Here is a 23,546-nt window from a genome sequence, read left to right as displayed (position 1 = left end):
CCTGTCTTTGTGAAGTTTACATTCCAGTCAGTGAATACAATAAATAATAAACATACTAAGTGAAGTATATAGTGTGTTAGAACATATGTGCCATGGAGAGAAAAAGAAGTGTGAGGGGATCAGAAGTACTGGAGTTAGGGGAAGTTTCCAAGGAGCATGCCCAGCATGTTCAAAAAACAGCAAGAAGCAATCATTCAAAACATAAGAGCCTAATTAACTCATATTTTTACATTAATAGCAAGGAAGAACATTTAAAAAGTTAAAGAATGTCAACTAATTGTGACAGACTAGTCTTTCATCTGACCCTTCTCCCTAATCTCCTGAGACATAACCAGAAATGGGTCACAGTCAGTCTTGAAATTAAGTGTGGCCATATGATTTGTTTCCAGAAAGTAGAATGTGGGTGGAAGTGATGTATATCTATTTCAGATCTGGGTCATTAAAAACTTTCCACGTGAATCCTTCATGGTATCTTCCCTTTCTCAACAATCTTGGAAGTAAGTGTTTGAAGATGACAGAACTAGACATTGGAAGGAGCCAGGGTTCCTAAATAACTGCCTGGAAAAAGGCTTACTATAGAAACATCTATGTTGGACTTTAGACAAGTGAGAAGTTGAGGATTAGCCAGAGAAGCTACTGTTAACAACACATAAATCTTGTTTTATTTTAAAATATTTGAAAATACATAGTAGCTTCAAATGTGAGTATCATGTTATGAAGACTAATAATCCTCCAAAGAAAATACTTACCCAGGAGACTACAGTTTCAATTAAAGTTTCTAGATCAAAAGTTAGAAATCCTAAGATTATATATCCAGTTTTCAGAGTATACTTATAGTTATACAAATTGAAGGAGGAATGTAATTTCTGTAATATTTATAAATTTCCCTACCATAAAGAAGTTAAAATTCTACTGCACCAAATTTGTTATATACAACTTTAAGACTATTTTATCCATTTGCCAATTGTTTTTATAAAGTTCATTTTCTCCCTTACTTTATGAGTCTTTCATACCTACTCTTCTTTTCACAATTTACCACACTTTCTCCTTAACCTTCATTCTCAATGGGTGATCTTAATTCCGACTTCACTAAGAAAACTGAAGCTATGAAACCAAAAGTTCTGCAAATTTCTATCCACCACCATCTTGTAATACACATGGTTCCTTTTCTCTTGTTACTATGTTTCTCTTGTTTCTCATCAGTTCTGTCTATTTTCCTAGCTAAAGTGTTAGTCACTTGGTCATATCTGATTCTTTGTGATCCTGGCAGACTGTAGCCTCCCAGGCTCCTCTGTTCATAGAATTAAAAATTCTCCAGGCAAGAATACTGGAGTGGATCGCCACTCCCTTCTCCAGGGGATATTTCTGACCCAGGGAACGAACCTGGGTCTCCTGCATTGCAGGCAGATTCTTTACCATCTGAGCCACCAGGAAGGCACTTTAATCTCCCACCAGATGCGATTACTTTTCCCTATTATAGGCCATTCTACTAAAAAAAAAAAATCTTTCTCTTTGGTATAACCATTTCCTATCATCCTGAATCTTTCCCTAATTAAACTTGCTATTAATTCTTATATCTTTTTATTTTTTTATACTTTTCAATGAGGTGTTCCCTCATGATTACTATGAGTCTATTTTATTTTGTATTTTTTTATTGGAGGCTAATTATTTTACAATATTATATTGGTTGGTTTTGCCATACATTGACATGAATCCACCCCGGGTGTATATGAGTTCCCCTTTCTGAACCCCCCTCCCACCTCCCTCCTCTCCTTATCCTCCCTCTGGGTCATCCCCGCACACCAGCACCGAGCATCCTGTATCATGCATTGACCTTGAACTGGCGATTCGTTTCACATATGGTAATATACATGTTTCAATGCCATTCTCCCAAATCATCTCATCCTCACCCTCTCCCACAGAGTTCCAAAGACTGTTCTATACATCTTTGTCTCTTTTGCTGTCTCGTATACAGGGTTATCATTTCCATCTTTCTAAATTCTATATATATGCGTTAGTATACTGTATTGGTGGTTTTCTTTCTGGCTTATTTCACTATGTATAATAGGCTCCAGTTTCATCCACCTCATTAGAAGTGATTCAAATGCATTCTTTTTACTGGCTGAGTAATACTCCATTGTGTATATGTACCAAAGCTTTCTTATCCATTCGTCTGCAGATGGACATCTAGGTTGCTTCCATGTCCTCGCTATTATAAACAGTGCTGCGATAAACATTGGAGTACATGTGTCTCTTTCAATTCTGGTTTCCTCGGTGTGTATGCCCAGGAGTGCGATTGCTGGATCATATGGCAGTTCTATTTCCAATTTTTTGAGGAATCTCCACACTGTTCTCCATAGTGGCTGTTCAGTTCAGTTCAGTTGCTCAGTCGTGTCCGACTCTCCACGACCCCATGAATCACAGCATGCCAGGCCTCCCTGTCCATCACCAACTCCCGGAGTACACTCAAACTCATGTCCACAGAGTCGGTGATGCCATCCAGCCATCTCATTCTCGGTCATCCCCTTCTCCTCCTGCCCCCAACCCTTCCCAGCATCAGAGTCTTTTCCAGTGAGTCAACTCGTCGCATGAGGTGGCCAAGGTATTGCAGTTTCAGCTTTAGCATCAGTCCTTCCAATGAACACCCAGGATCGATCTCCCCTAGAATGGACTGGTTGGATCTCTTTGCAGTACAAGGGACTCTCAAGAGTCTTCTCCAACACCACAGTTCAAAAGCATCAATTCTAGCTTGCATTCCCACCAACAGTGTAAGAGGGTTCCTTTCTCTCCACACCCTCTCCAGCATTTATTGCATGTAGACTTTTGGATAGCAGCCATTCTGACTGGTGTGTAATGGTATCTCATTGTGATTTTGATTTGCATTTCTCTGATTATGAGTGATGTTGAGCATTTTTTCATGTGTTTGTTAGCCATCTGTATGTCTTCTTTGGAGAAATGTCTGTTTAGTTCTTTGGCCCATTTTTTCATTGGGTCGTTTACTTTTCTGGAATTGAGCTGCAGAAGCTGCTTGTATATTTTGGAGATTAATTCTTTGTCTGTTGTTTCATTTGCTATTATTTTCTCCCATTCTGAAGGCTGTCTTTTCACCTTGCTTATAGTTTCCTTTGCTGTGCAGAAGCTTTTAATTTTAATTAGGTCCCATTTGTTTAATTTTGCTTTTATTTCCAATATTCTGGGAGGTGGGTCATGGAGGATCCTGCTATGATTTATGTCGGAGAGTGTTTTGCCTATGTTCTCCTCTAGGAGTTTTATAGTTTCTGGTCTTACATTTAGATCTTTAATCCATTTTGATTTTACTTTTGTGTATGGTGTTAGGAAGTGTTCTAGTTTCATTCTTTTACAAGTGGCTGACCAGTTTTCCCAGCACCACTTGTTAAAGAGACTGTCTTTTCCCCATTTTATATTCTTGCCTCCTTTGTCAAAGATAAGGTGTGCATAGGTGCGTGGATTTATCTCTGGGCTTTCTATTTTGTTCCATTGATCTATATTTCTGTCTTTATGCCAGTACCATACTGTCTTGATGACTGTGGCTTTGCAGTAGAGCCTGAAGTCCAGCAGGTTGATTCCCCCAGTTCCATTCTTCTTCCTCAAGATTGCTTTGGCTATTCGAGGTTTTTTGTATTTCCATACAAATTGTGAGATTATTTGTTCTAGCTCTGTGAAAAATATCGTTGGTAGCTTGATAGGGATTGCATTGAATGTACAAATTACTTTGGGTAGTATACTCATTTTCACAATATTTATTCTTCCAATCCATGAACACAGTATATTTCTCCATCTATTAGTGTCCTCTTTGATTACTTTCACTAGTGTTTTATAGTTTTCTATGTACAGGTCTTTTGCTTCTTTAGGTAGATATATTCCTAAGTATTTTATTCTTTTCGTTGCAACAATGAATGGAATAGTTTCCTTAATTTCTCTATTTTTTCATTATTAGTATATAGGAATGCAAGGGATTTCTTTGTGTTGATTTTATATCCTGCAACTTTACTGTATTCATTGATTAGCTCTAGTAGTTTTCTGGTAGAGGCTCTAGGGTTTTCTGTGTAGAGGATCATGTCATCAGTGAACAGTGAAAGTTTTACTTCTTCTTTTCCAATTTGTATTCCTTTTATGTCTTTTTCTGTTCTGATTGCTGTGGCCAAAACTTCCAGAACTATGTTGAATAGTAGTGGTGAGAGTGGGCACCCTTGTCTTGTTCCTGACTTTAGGGGAAATGCTTTCAGTTTTTCACCATTGAGGATAATGTTTGCTGTGGGTTTGTCATATATGGCTTTTATTGTGTTGAGGTATGTTCCTTCTATTCCCACCTTCTGGAGGGTTTTTATCATAAATGGATGTTGAATTTTGTCGAAGGCTTTCTCTGCATCTATTGAGATAATCATATGATTTTTATTTTTCAGTTTGTTAATGTGGTGTAGTACATTGATTGATTTGCAGATATTGAAGAATCCTTGCATTCCTGGGATAAAGATCATGATGTATGATCTTCTTAATGTGTTGTTGGATTCTGATTGCTAGAATTTTGTTAAGGATTTTTGCATCTATGTTCATCTGGCCTGTAGTTTTCTTTTTTTGTGGGATCTTTACCAGGATTTGGGATTAGGGTGATGGTGGCCTCATAGAATGAGTTTGGAAGTTTCCCTCTCTCAGCAATTTTCTGGAAGAGTTTGAGTAGAATAGGTGTTAGCTCTTCTCTAAATTTTTGGTAGAATTCAGCTGTGAAGCCATCTGGACCTGGGCTTTTGTTTGCTGGAAGATTTTTTATTACAGCTTCTATTTCCATGCTTGTGATAGGTCTGTTAAGATTTTCTATTTCTTCCTGTTTCAGTTTTGGAAAGTTGTACTTTTCTAAGAATTTGTCCATTTCTTCCAAGTTGTTCATTTTATTGCCATATAATTGCTGGTAGTATTCTCTAATGATCCTTTGTATTTCTGTGTTGTTGGTTGTGATCTCTCCATTTTCATTTCTGATTTTATTGATTTGGTTTTTTTCCCTTTGTTTCTTGATGAGTCTGGCTAGTGGTTTGTCAATTTTATTTACCCTCTCAAAGAACCAGCTTTTGACTTTGTTGATTTTTGTTATGGTCTCTTTTGTTTCTTTTGCATTTATTTCTGCCCTAATTTTAAAGGTTTCTTTCCTTCTACTAACCATGGGGTTCTTCATTTCTTCCTTTTCTAGTTTCTTTAGGTGTAGAGTTAGGTTATTTAGTTGACTTTTTTCTTGTTTCTTGAGGTGTGCCTGTATTGCTATGAACCTTCCCCTTAGCACTGCTTTTACAGTGTCCCAGAGGTTCTGGGTTGTTGTGTTTTCATTTTCATTCATTTCTATGCATATTTTGATTTCTCTTTTGATTTCTTCTATGATTTGTTCGTTATTCAGCAGCGTGTTGTTCAGCCTCCATATGTTGGTGTTTTTAATAGTTTTTCTCCCATAATTGAGATCTAATCTTACTGCATTGTGGTCAGAAAAGATGCTTGGATTGATTTCAATTTTTTTGAATTTACCAAGGCTAGACTTATGGCCCAGGATGTGATCTCTCCTGGAAAAGTTTCCATGTGTGCTTGAGAAAAAGGTGAAATTCATTGTTTTGGGGTGAAATGTCCTATAGATATCTATTAGGTCTAACTGGTCTATTGGATCATTTAAAGTTTGTGTTTCCTTGTTAATTTTCTGTTTAGTTGATCTATCCGTAGGTGTGAGTGGGGTATTAAAATCTCCCACTATTATTGCGTTGTTGTTAATTTCCCCTTTCATACTTGTTAGTAATTGTCTTACATATTGTGGTGCTCCTATATTGGGTGCATAAATATTTATAACTGTTATATCTTCTTCTTGGATTGATCCTTTAATCATTATGTAGTTTCCTTGTCTCTTTTCACAGCCTTTGTTTTAAAGTCTATTTTATCTGATATGAGTATTGTTACTCCTGCTTTCTTTTGGTCTCTATTTGCATGGAATATCTTTTTCCAGCCCTTCACTTTCAGTCTGTATGTGTCCCTCGTTTTGAGGTGGGTCTTTTGTAGACAACATATATGGGGTCTTGTTTTTGTATCCAATCAGCCAGCCTTTGTCTTTTGGTTGGGGCATTCAACCCATTTACGTTTAAGGTAATTATTGATAAGTATGATCCCGCTGCCATTTTCTTTATTGTTTTGGGTTCAAGTTTATACACCCTTTCTGTGTTTCCTGTCTAGAGAAGATCCTTTAGCATTTGTTGGAGAGCTGGTTTGGTGATGCTGAATTCTCTCAGCTTTTGCTTGTCTGTAAAGCTTTTGATTTCTCCTTCATATTTGAATGAGATACTTGCTGGGTACAGTAATCTGGGCTGTAGGTTATTTTCTTTCAACACTCTAAGTATGTCTTGCCATTCCCTCCTGGCCTGAAGAGTTTCTGTTGAAAGATCAGCTGTTATCCTTATGGGAATCCCCTTGTGTGTTATTTGCTGCTTTTCCCTTGCTGCTTTTAATATTTGTTCTTTGTGTTTGATCTTTGTTAATTTGATTAATATGTGTCTTGGAGTATTTCGCCTTGGGTTTATCCTGTTGGGGACTCTCTGCGTTTCTTGGACTTGGGTGATTATTTCTTTCCCCATTTTAGGGAAGTTTTCAACTATTATCTCAAGTATTCTCTCATGGTCTTTCTTTTTGTCTTCTTCTTCTGGGACTCCTATGATTCGAACTTTGGGGCATTTAACATTGTCCCAAAGGTCTCTAATATTGTCCTCATTTCTTTTAATTCATTTTTCTTTTTTTCTCTCTGTTTCCTTTATTTCTACAATTCTATCTTCTAGCTCACTTATCCTGTGCTTCTGCCTCCATTATTCTACTGTTTATTCCCTCCAGAGTGTTTCTGATCTCATCTATTGCATTATTCATTGTATATTGACTCTTTTTTATTTCCTCTAAATCCTTATTAAACCTTTCTTGCATCTTCTCAATCCTTTTCTCCAGGTTATTTATCTGTACCTCCATTTTGCTTTCAAGATTTTGAATCATTTTCACCATCAAAATTCGAAATTCTTTATCAGGTAGATTCCCTATATCTTCCTCTTTTGTTTGTGTTGGTGGGCATTTATCTTGTTCCTTTACTTGCTGGGTATTTCTCTGCCTCTTCATCTTGCTTATATTGCTTTGCTTGGGGTGGCCTTTCTGTTTTCTGGCAGTTTGTGGAGTTCTCTTTATTATGTAGTTTCTTTGCTGTGTGTGGGGTTGGACGGGTGACTTGTCAAGGTTCCCTGGTTATGGAAGCTTGTGTCGGTGTTCTGGCGGGTGGAGCTGGATTTCTTCTCTCTGGAGTGCAATGAAGTGTCCAGTAATGAGTTATGAGATGTCAGTGGATTTGGAGTGACTTTGGGCAGCCTGTATATTGAAGCTCAGGGCTATTTTCCTGTGTTGCTAGAGAATTTGCGTGGTATGTCTTGCTCTGGAACTTGTTAACCCTTGGGTGGTGCTTGGTTTTAGTGTAGATATGGAGACGTTTGATGAGCGCCTATCAATTAATGTTCCCTGGAGTCAGGAGTTCTCTGGTGTTCTCAGGATTCGGGCCTCTGGTTTTCGGTCTTATTCTTGGAGTAGCCTCTAGACTTCTCTGTCATTTCCAAGGTGGTTCCCTCTGTTTTCGCTTCTTCTGTTTGTTGGTCTCTCCAGTGTCTAATTTCCGCCCTGACACTAGGGGGCGGTGGTGGACACTTTAAGGGTCAGTTGTTCAGTCCTTTTCTGGGAAGGGAGGAACACTACAGACAAATATCTCTGGCGTCTGTGGGGAGTCCTCTCAGTGTCTTGGCCACTCTTGGTTTGCCCCCGCTCACGGCACGTGTGCTGCCCCAGTCTACACTGCACAGGCTCTAGGTTGCTCTGCCGGGGACTATCCGAGGTCTGCGCTGGGTTGTATGCACTTCCCAGGTCTGAGCAGCTCAAGTTCAGGTTCTTGGGTACTCCACAAAGGCGCAGACTTGGTTGGGCCTGCATTTTGTGCCTTCCCCGGAAGGAGCAGCTCAGGTGACCAAGTGTTTGGCGAGCACGGTTGCTGTGACTTATCGCCTTCCTGGACCCTGCCACTTGGTTTTCTGGGTGTACAACCGTGGCACCTTCTCAGGTGGATATCAACCGGCCGGAGCCCAAGAAGTCTTGATTAGCAATGAAGCCTGCCTGCAGTTTGGTATCGGATGCCTTTCTGGGGCCGCAGTTTCCCCCTTCCGGCTCTGGCTGCACTCCCTTGCCTGTCTCGGCGGGGGATGGGGGATGGGCCAACCGCAGCCGGCTGGCTCTGCTCAGCCCTTTGTTTTGTGAGCGGGGCTGGCAGAGTCTTAAGTTAGGGCTTTCCGCCTTTTCGCGGGGAAGCTATCCCACAGTCTGCTTTGCTATCCCCAGTTCTCTCAGATTGCCCTGGCAGTATTCAAGCCCAGTCCTTTCTCTAAGCAGTTCAGCCAGCTCCTCCCTGCCCAGCCCCCACTTGCTAATGGTGAATGCAGGCGTCTGCGCTGCTTCTCCACTGGGAGTTACCGTTTGGCGGGTAATCTGTGGGTTTTAATTATTTCTTTCTTTTTCCCTCCCAGTTATGTGACCCTCTGAGGTTCCAAGACACGCCAAAGACTCACCAGTGAGAGTGTTTCCTGGTGTTCAGAAACCTCTCTTTTTAAAGCCTCCCTTCCTGGGACGGAGCTCCATCCCTCCCTCTTTTGTCTCTCTTTTTATCTTTCATGTTTTTTCCTACCTCCTGTAGAAGACAATGGGCTGCTTTTCTGGGTGCCTGATGTCCTCTGCCAGCATTCAGAAGTTATTTTGTGGACTTTTCTCTGAGTTCAAATGTTCTCTTGATGAATTTCTGGGGGAGAGAGTGGTCTCGCTGTCCTATTCCTCCGCCATCTTGTTCCCTCTCCCTATTAATTCTTATATTTTTTAAAAAGAATCTTCTTTTGACCCACTTCCATGTCAAGTGGACATTGCAGACATGTCATTAATCTTCCCTTTCAAGTATAACTTCTTGAGTTTCTTACTTTTGATGAAGATAGCTGTCTCCACTTTTTTCCTTCCTTTGCTTAAGGAAGTAGTCAAAATCCACTTTACTGAAACTGCCATGTGCTAAGTTGCTTCAGTCATGTTCACCTCTGCGACACAAAAAGAGTTGTCCAACTCTGTCCAAATGTAAGCACTATAAGATAAGGCTTATTTTTTTCTGTTTCATTCACTATTATATTCCCAGTATCTAGAACTGTGCTTAAGTCTTAGTGTGGTACATGTGTGCTCAGTCATGTCAGATTCTTTGTGACCCTATGGACGTGGAGCCCGCCAGGCTCCTCTGTCCATGGGATTTTCCAGGCAAGGATACTGGAGTGGGTTGCCATACCCTTCTCCAGGGGATCTTCCCAACCCAGGATTGAACCCGACTCTCTTAAGTCTCCTGCATTGGCAGGCGAGTTTTTACTAGCGCTACCTGGGAAGCCCAAAACTGCCATTGTTCAGATTAACGAAGACCTCCACATTAATGACACACTAATCAATTGAACCTTACCTTTGAGCAGCATTTAACACAATTTATCACTCTTCTTTGAAATACCTTCTTGATAGACTTCACTATTACCCTAGCTGATCCTTTTACAGACTCCTTCTCATCTTTGATTTCCCTTTCCTAAGCATAGTCATTCCCACAACTGTACCTGTTCTCATCCACTCTGATAGCTGCTGACTCCCAAATTTATATCACTACCCTGGATCTGTCTCTAATCCTACTTAACTATTTCTATTTGGATGTCTAATGTGCATTTTAGACTGAACATGTCCAAAATTGTACTGCTAGTAAAGTGAAAGTGAAATCGCTCAGTCGTGTCCGACCCCCAGCAACCCCACGGACTGCAGCCTACCAGGCTCCCCCATCCATGGGATTTTCCAGGCAAGAGTACTGCAGTGGCTTGCCATTGCCTTCTCAAGTCATGCTCAAAATTCTCCAAGCCAAGCTTCAGCAATACGTGAACTGTAAACTTCCAGATGTTCAAGCTGGTTTCAGAAAAGGCAGAGGAACCAGAGATCAAATTGCAAACATCCGCTGGATCATGGAAAAAGCAAGAGAGTACCAGAAAAACATCTATTTCTGCTTCATTGACTATGCCAAAACCTTTGACTGTGTGGATCACAACAAAATGTGGAAAATTCTGAAAGAGATGGGAATACCAGATCACCTGACCTGCCTATTGAGAAACCTGTATGCAGGTCAGGAAGCAACAGTTAGACCTGGACATGGAACAACAGACTGGTTCCAAATAGGAAAAGGAGTACATCAAGGTTGTATATTGTCACCCTGATTATTTAACTTATATGCAGAGTACATCATGAGGAACGCTGGGCTGGAAGAAGCACAAGCTGGAATCAAGATTGCCAGGAGAAATATCAATAACCTCAGATATACAGATGACACCACCGTTATGGCAGAAAGTGAAGAGGAACTAAAAAGTCTCTTGATGAAAGTGAAAGAGGAGAGTGAAAAAGTTGGCTTAAAGCTCAACATTCAGAAAACTAAGATCATGGCATCCTGTCCCATCACTTCATGGGAAATAGATGGGGAAACAGTGGAAACAGTGTCAGACTTTATTTTGGGGGGCTCCAAGATCACTGCGGATGCCGATTGCAGCCATGAACTTAAAAGACGCTTACTCCTTGGAAGGAAAGTTATGACCAACCTGCTGCTGCTGCTGCTAAGTCACTTCAGTCGTGTCCGACTCTGTGCGACCCCATAGACGGCAGCCCACCAGGCTCCCCCGTCTCTGGGATTCTCCAGGCAAGAACGCTGGAGTGGGTTGCCGTTTCCTTCTCCAAAACGTGGAAGTGAAAAGTGAAAGTGAGGTCGCTCAGTCGTGTCCGACTGAGTGACCCCATGGACTGCAGCCTACCAGGCTCCTCCATCCATGGGATTTTCCAGGCAAGAGTACTGGAGTGGCTTGCCATTGCCTTCTCCAATGACCAACCTAGATAGCATATTAAAAAGCAGAGACATTACTTTGCCAACCAAGGTCCGTCTAGTCAAGGCTATGGTTTTTCCAGAGAGTTGGACTGTGAAGAAAGCTGATCACCAAAGAATTGTTGCTTTTGAACTGTGGTGTTGGAGAAGACTCTTGAGAGTCCCTTGGACTGCAAGGAGATCCAACCAGTCCATTCTGAGGGAGATCGGTCCTGGGTGTTCATTGGAAGCTAAAGCCAAAACTCCAATACTTTGGCCACCTCATGTGAAGGGTTGACTCACTGGAAAAGACTCTGATGCTGGGAGGGATTGAGGGCAGGAGGAGAAGGGGACGACAGAGAATGAGATGGCTGGATGGCATCACCAGCTCGATGGACATGAGTTTGAGTGAACTCCGGGAGTTGGTGATGGACAGGGAGGCCTGGCGTGCTGTGATTCATGGGGTCGCGGAGAGTCGGACACGACTGAGCGACTGAACTGACTGACTGACTGGCCCTTTTTGTTAATATCCCACATCTAACCTTCAAAATAGATCTTGAAGTTGACTTCTTTATTCCTCCGCTGCTCTCACCTTTGTTCAAGCCACTACAATCTCTTATGTGCATTATTAAAATATCTATGGAGAACAGTGTGGAGATTCCTCAAAAAACTGGAAATAGAACAGCCATATGATCCAGCAATCGCACTCGTGGACATACACACTGAGGAAACCAGAATTGAAAGAGACACATGTACTCCAATGTTCATTGCAGCACTGTTTATAATAGCCAGAACATGGAAGCAACCTAGTTGTCCATCTGCAGACGAATGGATAAGAAAGCTTTGGTACATATACACAATGGAGTATTATTCAGCCATTAAAAAGAATACATTTGAATCAGTTCTAATGAGGTGGATGAAACTGGAGCCTATTATACAGAGTGAAGTAAGCCAGAAAGAAAAACACCAATACAGCATACTAACGCATATATATGGAATTTAGAAAGATGCAAATGATAACCCTGTATACGAGACAGCAAAAGAGACACAGATGTGTAGATCAGTCTTTGGGACTCTGTGGGAGAGGGTGAGGGTGGGATGATTTGGGAGAATGTCATTGAAACACGTATGTTGTCATATGTGAAATGAATCACTAGTTCAGGGTCAATGCATGTTACAGGATGCTCGGGGCTGGCATGCGGGGATGACCCAGAGGGAGGATAAAGGGAGGAGGGAGGAGGGAGGTGGGAGGGGGGTTCAGGAGGGGGAACTTATGTAAACCCGGGGCGAATTCATGTCAATGTATGGCAAAACCAACCAATATAATATTGTAAAATAATTTGCCTCCAATAAAAAATAAATTAATTACAAAAAATAAAAATAAAAAAATAAACATATGTGACTATGGCAGGATAGTGTATAGAATTCTTTGGAAAGATTCTTAGCCAAATAATTCTCTATTGATAGAAAAATTGAGTATAAAGCACAACGCATTCACTGTTCTGTACTGCTGTGCCAAAGGCACTTCCTTTGAGAAATATGGAACTGTTCAGACTTAGCTGTATAAGTACTGTATATGATCCTTTTCCTGTACCAATAGTTGTAATATTTTCTCAGAGACCTGATTTTCCATTAGTGCTGTAATTCATCCTACCCAAATAACATAGCTAAAATGCACCTAGTACTTCTTTATTTTGAATATCCCTTTTATTGGACATTCAAATTTTGGCATTATTATTAAGGTACAATCTTCTATCATTATACTTTTTATACTTGCCCTATTACCTTACCTTGAATTCTGTGATGCCAATTATGCTCAATCACTCTCTCAATATTAGTAAGTCTATTTAAAGAGTGTGAATGACTTCTTATTTTGCTTTGATTGAATCTAGTGACTAATTCCCATTCTTATTTTTGCCTGGATTTTATATAATTATATGTTTGAGTACTCTGAAGATACATTAAAATACAATTGCAAATAAAAATAAATAAATAAATAAAATATCTAGTTTTCCTCTGTCCTCTTTTCAAAATTTGTTCTCAATACAGCTGTCAGAAAGAGCTTTATTTTTAAAACATAAGTCAGATCATGGTCTTTGCTCAGAAATATCTGTTAATTTCATATCATATTCAGAGTAAAAGCCAAAGTTCTTACAATAGCCTATAAGCATTATATAATCTGTCCACCCAAATTCTCTATCCTGTTAAATACAGGCCTTTTCTATTTTATACCCTTCTTATGCTCATTGTCCTCTACCCACACTGGCCTCCTTGCTGCTTCCCAGATACACTAAGCACATTTCCACCTCTGAGCCTTTATACATTTTGTTCCTTTTATCAGGAATGTTATCCACAAGATAGCCACAGTTTCACTATTCATCAGCTCTTCAAATGTCATTTCAGTATGGGTCACTCTATATAAAATTTCAAGTCTTTTCAACACTAATACTCTTGTTTTATTTCTTAGCAATTATCCTTAACTAATATACTACGTGTTTATATATTTTATTTATTGCCTATTTTCCCTGTTAAAATGTAAGCTCTGGAAGAAGATAAGTCTTATTTTTGTTATATCCCCAGTATCTAGAACTGTGCTTAAGTCTTAGTGTGGTACATATATGCTTAGTCATGTCTGATTCTTTATGACCTTCCTCCTCCAGGGGATCTTCCCAACCCAGGGATCAAATCCATGTCTCCAGCTTCTCCTGCGTTGCAGGTGGATTCTTTACCACTGAACCAGACACTCAATAAATATTTGCCAAATGAATGTTGAATAAATAAAGTATTTTAGGAAGTCATATCAGGAGAATCTTTTTTCTTGCAACATAAAGCCATTTGTCAATTTTATCAACAGATAAATCAAAGCTGCTTCAGACCGTAAAACAAATAAAATGACCTCAAGATTTGAAAATTAAATAATACTAGCAAAGTTATGATTAGCTGTTCAGGCAACCTCACAGAAACAATGAGAAGTATTTATGTGAATCCAAAATATTTTAATGGTAAAGAACAAACAGTATATCTCAACAACGTGTTCCTAGTGGTCAATGGACAACTTTGTAAGTGTGAAAACTTAGCTAAAATAGTTTTCATCAATTCAAGAAAAGGTAAAACCAAAACAGTCATCTAATTATCTGAATAGAATTACAAATTTTTAAGTAACAATGTGGCTATTTCCCATTTAGGCTGATACATTAAAATATAAAGAAACAAATTATTTACAAATCAAAAGTCAATATGTTTGGTTCTTTAGAAAATAAGAATGAAAAACGTAATAAATTTTATGTTATAGGCTCCTTATTCACACTGATTTTCTGAAATTAAACAAACAGCTTTTCTGCTTCCTTTAGTTTTTGTTTCCTATCCATCTTAGCAATAACAGCCCAACGGTCCTCCTGCATTTTCCTCATAGTTTCAGACTTCAGCATAGATCCAGGAGTCGTTAGAGATGAAGGAGTCTGGATAGAAAATAAAGTCATAATATGTTTAACTCAAAAAAAAAAAAAAAAAGAATTAAATCCAGCTTTTGAAATTTGCTTTCCAAAATAACTACCTTTTTTGGTGTTCTGACACAAAGATGAGAAACTGGTGGATTATTATTCTTGTATAGTTTTCTCAGTGTCTCTTCCTCTGAAACCATGCTCTTAAAGAAAAATATAAAAATATAATTTGGAGGCTGCCACCATTAATATTATATTATAAAATTTTTGTCTATATTCCATATATGAGAATGAAATGGAAAAGCATAAAGAGGAAGAAAAAAAGAGGAGAGGGGGTAAATGGAGAAAGAAGAGGAAAGAAAATTTAAAAGCCTGAAGGAAGAAGACAATGAAAACTAAACTCTCAGTCTGCCAGACAAGGAAACCTGATTTTGATTCTACTAACCATATACTCAGCAGCAACCATACACCTAAAGGGTTATGTAGAATACAAGATGTACATGAATAGTGTTTTTCTACTGATTTCTATTTCAATTTCACTTTCCCCACTCTTTTTCCCAGCCTTTTTATTCAAACATACTTAGGCCTTATAATAAGCATTCATAATCCTATAAAAATTATAAATGTTGTCAATTATCAATTTCTGAATATTTTCCCACGTAATAATAGCTAACACTTATTTAGTTCTTTCCTTATGTCAGGCACTGTTTTAAGCACTTAGCATATTTTAATTGGTTTTAATCCTTACAACATTTTTATGATCTATATATGCTATTATTATCCCCATTTTAAAGGTGAGGAAATGAGACACACAAATATTAAGTAACTTGTCCAAGACTATACAGCTAGTAAGAGATAGAGCCAGGATTAAAATCCAGGTAGGCTGGCTCCAGAATCCATTTTCTTAATGAACATGTAACATAAATTTAGTCAGAAGCAAACAGTTCATAATATCTTTTCCTGCTCATTAGAGTCACATTTAATACAAATTTCAGAAGGTTCATGGATGAAAATATTCAATCATTTTCATAAATTCTAAGATTTCAGCAGAATTCACTAAGTCACAAAATTTCTCTTTTTTCTTGAACAGGTTTAGGCAATTTGTGTATTTCAAGTAGTTTTTCCATTTTTTAATTTCTTCTAGGTTATCTAATTTGTTGGCATATAATTGTTCACAGTACTCTCTATCTCTAAAAGGTTGGTAATAACATCTCCAATTATATTTCTGACTTAAGTTATTTTTTGTCAGTCAAGCTAAGGTTTGTCAACTTAATCGATCTTTTCAAAGAAATAAATTTTGACTTCATTCATTTTCTCTGTTTTCTTTTCCCTAATTTGTTTATCTCCATTCTAATTTTATTATTTCCTTCCTCTGTCACCTTTGGGTTTAGTTTGATCTTCTTTTTCTAGTTCTTTAAGGTAAAAAGTTAGTTCATTGATATTTTTCTTTTTCAGTGTAGGAATTTAGAGCTTTACATTTCCCTTAGAGCACTGGTTTTTCTGTCTCACATAAGTTTTGGTGTATTGTGTTTTCACTTTCATTCATCTCTAAGTCAAATTCCCCTTGTGTTTTCTTCTCTGATCTACTGGTTGGTTAGAAGTGCGTTAACTCTCACAAAATTGTGAATTTTCTAGTTTTCCTTCTCTTTCTGATTTCTAACTTCGTCTCTTTGTATTCAGATAATTTATATATGATGCCTAGTTTTTTTAATCTATTGAGACTTGTTTTGGGACCTATATGGTCTATCTTGGAGAATATCCATGTGCACTTGGGAAGAATGTGTATTCTTTTGTTGAACTGAATGTTCCATACGTGTCTATTAAATCTATTTGGTGTGTGTTGTTCCAGTCTTATTTCCTTACTTATCTTCTGTCTAGTTGTTTTATCCATTATTGAAGGAGAGGTATTGAAGTATCCAACTATTAATGTATAACTGTCCATTACTTCAATTCTATAAAGCTTTGCTTCATATATTTTAAGGGTATGTTATTAGGTGTACAAATGATTAAAATTGTCATAACTTCTTGCTATATTGGACCTCTCATTTACATATAATGTCCTTATTTGTTTCTTGTACTTTTTGATTTAAAATCTATTTTGTCAGATATTGGTAAAACCAACCCACCTCTTTTTTGGTTACTATTTGCATATCTTTTTCCATCCTTTCACATTTAGCCAGTTTGAAGCTAACATGAGTCTCTTTTTGTTTATTGGAGTATATAATCTTGCAAATATACATTGTAAATTACTCATATGTAAGTAATTACTGATAGACTAACTTTTGCCTTTTTGATATTCATTTCCTATATGCTTTATAGACGTTTTGTTTTGATTTGGTTTTGGTCACTCATTTCCTCTATTATTACCCTCTTTTCTGTCTAGGTAACATTTTTGGTAGCAAAATGTTTTAATTTCCTTTCCATTTCCTTTTGTGTGTATTCTATGCTTTTGTGGTTACCATGGGGATTACATATAACAACCAAACATTATAGTAACCTAATTTGAATTTATACTAACTTCAATAGTCTACACAAACAGCTCATTTTACTTCTGTTACTGATGTCAAAATTACATCTTCATATATTGTGTGCCCAGCAATATAGATAAATTAAGCATTAGCTTTTAAGTTATGTAGAAAATAAAAAGTAAAGTTAGAAATTAAAATTACAATCATTTCAGCTTTTATAATTTCCCATGTATTTGACTTTATCAAAGACCTTTAATTTCATGTGATAATTATAACCGATAAAGCCTACTATGAAATGTCTTCTTAGATAATTTAAACTGTAATAGTATAAATAAAACACTGTAGTATGTTCATGGTGTTACACAGTTGTGATGCTACTTTTAAAAATGACATGAAATCATGAGCTATTCCAAATCTCAGATAAGTTAAGAAACTAGCCTAAATTCAGAGAAAAACAGTATGAATTCTAGACCTAGTATCTCTAATTCCAGAACTCATGCTCTTTCTACTAACTCTCATCACTTTTTTTAACATCTTGACTTCAGATTTACCTGGAAATTATTGTGTACAATGACATACATAGACCATGGAGCTAGACAGTTGGTGTTCAAATTTTGGCTCCATGGCTTTCTAGTTATGTGATATTGGAAAAGTACCAGTATGACTCAATTTCCTCATCTGTAAAATGAGAATAAGAATTCTGTCTCTACTTCTAGAGTGTTCGATTGTTTTAAGAAATAACTGAAGTATTCTGTGTAAAGTTTTTACAATAGTGCCTGGTTCACAGTCTTAATCATTATCTATAAAACAAAGAGATACTAGAGTAGAAAGTTTCTTTCAGTTAACTTAAATAATTACAATTTTAAGACTTCAGCTATTCATTATTCCAAAACAAATGAAAGCAGAGGTCTCAAAGCAGTATAAAAGCTTGAAGAATCTCACAGTTATGAATTGCAATAATAAAACAAATGGCTTTAATTACAAATTTGTAATTAAGAATCTTTGGTAAATTGCTCCATTTTGTATAATGAGGTTAATCTGCTTTTAAACTAAATAAGTTTAATTGTTCTTAATAAATTATTATTATGCCTTTAGAAAATAATGATATGTATGAAGTAGGGAGTAACTGGTCATACAAACTGCTAGAGGAACTATCCTCCTTAAACATGCCATTTTTAACACATTAACTCTTTAAGAATCATAGAAATGTTATTGTTTTCAGTCAATAAGTGGTATAAAATTAAAGAGAACATTTATAATATGCAAAATCAAGAGGAGTCCTGAATAACAAATTTGGCTGCAGCAAGATTAAAGGTATTCACTGGGCCTCAAAAAGAAAAAGGTAAAGAAAATAACACTCTTCTAGAAAACAAGAGAATTAGTCATCTCAAACGCCAACTATGTCATATCAAGTATTTCAAAAAGTCCTGTTTTCTGAAGTTTAGGGAGATTTTTTTTAACCCTAATTTTTTTAAATGCTGCAAAAGCAGAGAATCCTATATTATAGGAGAATTTTACTTCTTTTCAGTATTGCAGTAATAGATACTATGCACATATATTATACACATACATCAAGAAATAATGTAGAAATAATGTAAACAAATAATAAATGCTGATTTTTTGTAATAATTTTACCAAAAGATCGGCAGTTTCTGAACTATCCGAATTAACATCAAACTCAAAGACCATTTTTCTCTTTTTACTAGTACTTTCTTCAGTGGGTACATTCTTGTTTCCTCTTTGTTGAATTTTTAGTTTTGTTGGTGTTTTCACAGTATATGCCTATCCAAAAGAAAAAAAAAATACATTATCCCATCAAATAAAACATATATTATTAATAAAGGCAGGTTGAGGCTTTAACAATCAATAATAACTCTCTATTATTATTGGCGTGTGTTTGAAGCAGAAATTTTGGACAAGAATTTAATTCAGAAGTTTTTAATAAAATAATGGGAGAGAGGGAGGGAGAGAAGGAGAAAGGAAGGATGGGAGAGACACTCCAGCTTCAGTAGCCAACAACCTTGAGAGACTAACTTTTCAAACAATAATTAAGATCAAAAAACTGAGAGCTTTTATTACTACATAAAAATCCTGATTTATTAGAAAGCAAGTTTATTCATGTTTTGTTGATAAAGTAATTCCATTAGTCAATGTCTAGTATTCCATATGCTCCTGTAATATGTTTTATAATTTTTAAAAATTGTCTTTAAAAAGTAAGGTCACTGATATCAGCAAGAATGGCAGAGTAAAACTCCAAAAATTTGCTCTTCCACAAAGCAATAAAAATGCCAGTAAAAGTGGTCAAAATCAATGTGTTTATAACTGTGAAATTAACAAAAAGCTTGCCACAACCTAAAGAGTTTTTTTTTTTTTTTTAATGGCTGAACCTCTGTAAGAAGAGCAAAATTAGCAATGCCTGAACTTTTCCTCATCTCATCCCCTGCTCTCTTAAAAAGTACATTCCTGGTCCAGCCTGGCAGCCAATGAACAAAGCAAAACACACTTGGGAGCTCTTTCGAAATATTATGCTCAAAAAGTTGTCAATATTTGACCTGTCTAGTGATACTCTAGACAATTTCATTTATAGGGCTGCATTTTACCCAACTTGGAGCTCACTCAGTTAAAGGGGGAAAAAAGGAAAAAGCTTTCTCCTCAATGTGTATAGAGTTGTTTTTTGTTATTCAGTCACTAAGTCGTGTCTGACTCTGCGAGCCCATGGGCTGCAACAGGCCAGGCTTCCCTGTCCCTCACTGTCTCCTGGAGTTTGCTCAAACTCATGTCCATTGAATCAGTGATGCCATCCAACCATCAAAGCAGAGACATCACTTTGCTAACAAAGGTCCATATAGTCAAAATTATGGTTTTTCCAGTAATCAGGTATGGATGTGGAATTGAACCATAAAGAAGGCTAAGCACCAAAGAACTGGTGTTTTCGAACTGGAGAAGACTCTTGAGAGTTCCTTGGACAGCAAGGAGATCAAACCAGTTAATCTGAAAGAAAGTTCAGTTCAGTCGCTCAGTCACGTCCAACTCTTTGCGACCCATGAACTACAGCACCCAGGCTCCCCTGTCCATCACCAACTCCCGGAGTTTGCTCAAACTCATGTCCTTTGAATCAGTGATGCTATCCAACCGTCTCATCCTCTGTTGTCCCCTTCTCCTGCCCTCAATCTTTCCCAGCATCTGGGTCTTTTCCAATGAGTCAGTTTTTCACATCAGGTGGCCAAAATATTGGAGTTTCAGCTTCAGCATGAGTCCTTCCAATGAATATTCAGGACCGATTTCCTTTCGGATGGACTGGTTGGATATCCTTGCAGTCCAAGGGACTCTCAAGAGTCTTCTCCAACACCACAGTTCAAAAGCATCAATTCTTCGGAGCTCAGCTTTCTTTATAGTCCGACTCTCACATCCGTACATGACCACTGGAAAAACCATAGCCTTGACTAGACAGTCCTTTGTTGGCAAAGTAATATCTCTGCTTTTTAATATGCTGTCTACGTTGGTCATAACTTTTCTTCCAAGGAGCAAGCATCTTTTAATTTCATGGCCGCAGTCACCATCTGCAGTGATTTTGGAGCCCAAAAAAATAAAGTCTGACACTGTTTCCACTGTTTCCCCATCTATTTGCCATGAACTGATGGGACCGGATGCCATGATCTTCTTTCTGAATGTTGAGTTTTAAGCCAGCTTTTTCACTCTCCTCTTTCACTTTCATCAAGAGGCTCTTTAGTTCTTCTTCACTTTCTGCCATAAGAGTGGTGTCATCTGCATATCTGAGGTTATTCATATTTCTCCAGGCAATCTTGATTCCAGCTTGTACTTCATCCAGCATGATGCATTTTGCATTTTGCATGATGTACTCTGCATATAAGTTAAATAAGCAGGGTGACAATATTCAGCCTTGACATACTCCTTTCCCAATTTGGAAGCAGTCTGTTGTTCCATGTCCAGTTCTAACTGTTGCTCCTTGACCTGCATACAGATTTATCAGGAGGCAGGTAAGGTGGTCTGGTATTCCCATCTGTTTCAGAATTTTCCACAGTTTGTTGTGATCCACACAGTCAAAGGCTTTGGCAAAGTCAATAAATCAGAAATAGATGTTTTTCTGGAACTCTTGCTTTTTCAATGATCCAACAGATGTTGGCAATTTGATCTCTGGTTCCTCTGCCTTTTATAAATCCAGCCTGATCATCTGAAGAAAATCAACCCTGAATATTCACTGGAAGGACTGATGCTGAAGCTGAAACTCCAATACTTTCGCCACCTGATGCAAAGATCCAACTCACTGGAAAAGACCCTGATGCTAGGAAAGACTGAGGGCAGGAGGAGAAGCGGGCACCAGAGGATGAGATGGTTGGATGCTATCATCAACTCAATGGACATGAGCTTGCACAAACTGCAGGATATAGTAAAGGACAGGGAAGTTTGATGTGCTGCAGACCATGGGGTTGCAAAGAGTAGGACAAGACTTAGCAACCTAACAATAATTCTTTAATACAGATCATTTCATGGTTTGAATAATAAAATAATAAATACAACAAGATAAAAGCTTTGCTATGTAGTTTACTAATTTTCATAATTTCCATGAGGTGGATAATACTGTACATATAGTTCAATATACATAATACAGGATATAAGTGGGACTATTTTTGTCTGAAATTGTCAACTAAAGCACAAAGTTGGGGGGAAAAGTGCTAGTAAATTACACTTTAAAGAAAGCAATGTAAATTAGGGCCAGCTCCTTCTCTAAGGCTTATTAAGACCACCTGACCTGCCTCTTGAGAAACCTGTATGCAGGTCAGGAAGCAACAGTCAGAACTGGACATGGAACAACAGACTGGTTCCAAATAGGAAAAGGAGTACATCAAGGCTGTATATTGTCACCTTGCTTATTTAACTTATATGCAGAGTACATCATGAGGAACGCTGGGCTGGAAGAAGCACAAGCTGGAATCAAGATTGCAGGGAGAAATATCAATAATCTCAGATATGCTGATGACACTACCCTTATGGCAGAAAGTGAAGAGGAACTCAAAAGCCTCTTGATGAAAGTGAAAGAGGAGAGTGAAAAGGTTGGCTTGAAGCTCAACATTCAGAAAACAAAGATCATGGCATCTGGTCCCATCACTTCATGGGAAATAGATGGAAAAACGTGGAAACAGTGTCAGACTTTATTTTTTTGGACTCCAAAATCACTGCAGATGCTGATTGCAGCCATGAAATTAAAAGACGCTTACTCCTTGGAAGGAAAGTTATGACCAACCTTGATAATATATTAAAAAGCAGAGACATTACTTTGCCAACAAAGGTCCGTCTAGTCAAGGCTATGGTTTTTCCCGTGGTCATATATGGATGTGAGAGTTGGACTGTGAAGAAAGCTGATCACCGAAGAATTGATGCTTTTGAACTGTGGTGTTGGAGAAGACTCTTGAGAGTCCCTTGTACCACAAGGAGATCCAACCAGTCCATTCTAAGGGAGATCGATCCTGGGTGTTCATTGGAAGGACTGATGCTAAAGCTGAAACTCCAATACTTTGGCCACCTCATGCGACGAGTTGACTCACTGGAAAAGACTCTAATGCTAGGAAAGGTTGGGGGAGGGAGGAGAAGGGGATGACCGAGAATGAGATGGCTGGATGGCATCACCGACTCTGTGGACATGAGTTTGGGTGAACTCCAGGAGTTGGCGATGGACAGGGAGGCCTGGCGTGCTGTGATTCATGGGGTCACGGAGAGTCGGACACGACTGAGCAACTGAACTTAACTGAACTGAGAACAGGACTAACAATCACCAGATATCTCTCTTATTCCCAGTTAATTTAAGTAAACTGGGAGGGAAAAGCACAAAATTTTGGCTTAGGGAGTAAAGATAGGTTGAAATACTCCTCCATCAACTCCCAAGGCAAGTAGGATATAACTCTAAAAAGGAGTTTTCCTTTTAATAGTTGAGTAATTTTCCATTGAGGGGACATGTGTATACCTATGGCTGATTTATGTTGATATTTGGCAGAAACCATCACAATACTGTAAAGTAATTATTCTCTAGTTAAATTTTTAAAAAGTCTTATAATGACTAATGGTGCCTTCTAGAAGGGGAGACTGGCATCTCATTCCCTAAGTGGATATAAACCTAGGAAGAAGACTTATTTATCTGTCTTTATGTCTACCTGAACAAGTAAAAAGAAATCAGAGTAAGACAGATGGCAGAGAGGAGGAGAGGGGGAGTCAGAAGCAGAGCATTATACACTACCACTTAGCATTGAAAGGTTGAAAGAATTCCCCATGGATTAAGTGGACATGTTGTAGATAGCTAGATATGAGACACCTCGCTAGTGGTACCTGCTTCACAAGGGCTGACAGCTAACTAAAAGACTCCAGCAATAAGATGATGAGGAGTAAACAGCAAAGGGAGGTAACTGAGGTGATACTGGAAAATTCAAGTCAAAATTAGAGCTTGTCTATCAAGGACCTATGCACTGGTAAAAGCCAGAAAGTGATAAAATTTGCCCTAGATGTCATTAAGTTGTGTACAGTGGTAGAATAAAACAATGAAACTATTTCAAACTGATGTAACAAATAACCAAAACTTTCAAGAAAAAGGTTTTCATACCTATGTGTGTGATACCAGATATATGGTATATGATACCAGAGACTTTTTTATTTTAAAAAAATGACAACTTTCTT

General features: G+C 38.0%; 1 protein-coding gene across 4 annotated transcripts in view; it reads right to left on the bottom strand.

The window, feature by feature from the left end:
* Positions 1-14,274: 14,274 nt before the first annotated feature.
* The window catches only part of SYCP1 (synaptonemal complex protein 1), a 137,874-nt gene continuing 128,602 nt past the window's right edge, over positions 14,275-23,546 (bottom strand). For all 4 annotated transcript variants that reach the window (XM_088834892.1, XM_055402444.2, XM_088834891.1 and 1 more), the window contains 3 exons: positions 18,498-18,644; positions 14,508-14,597; positions 14,275-14,412 (listed from right to left, as the gene is read on the bottom strand). In XM_088834892.1, coding sequence (XP_088691018.1) covers positions 14,275-14,412; positions 14,508-14,597; positions 18,498-18,644 — 375 coding nt within the window. The remainder of the gene's footprint in view (positions 14,413-14,507; positions 14,598-18,497; positions 18,645-23,546) is intronic.

The sequence above is a fragment of the Moschus berezovskii genome, chromosome 4 (assembly GCF_049115385.1).
Source record: "Moschus berezovskii isolate FMDL1 chromosome 4, NW_MosBer_1.0, whole genome shotgun sequence".
Lineage (NCBI taxonomy): Eukaryota > Metazoa > Chordata > Mammalia > Artiodactyla > Moschidae > Moschus > Moschus berezovskii.
This window is presented reverse-complemented; position numbering and strand designations above follow the sequence as displayed.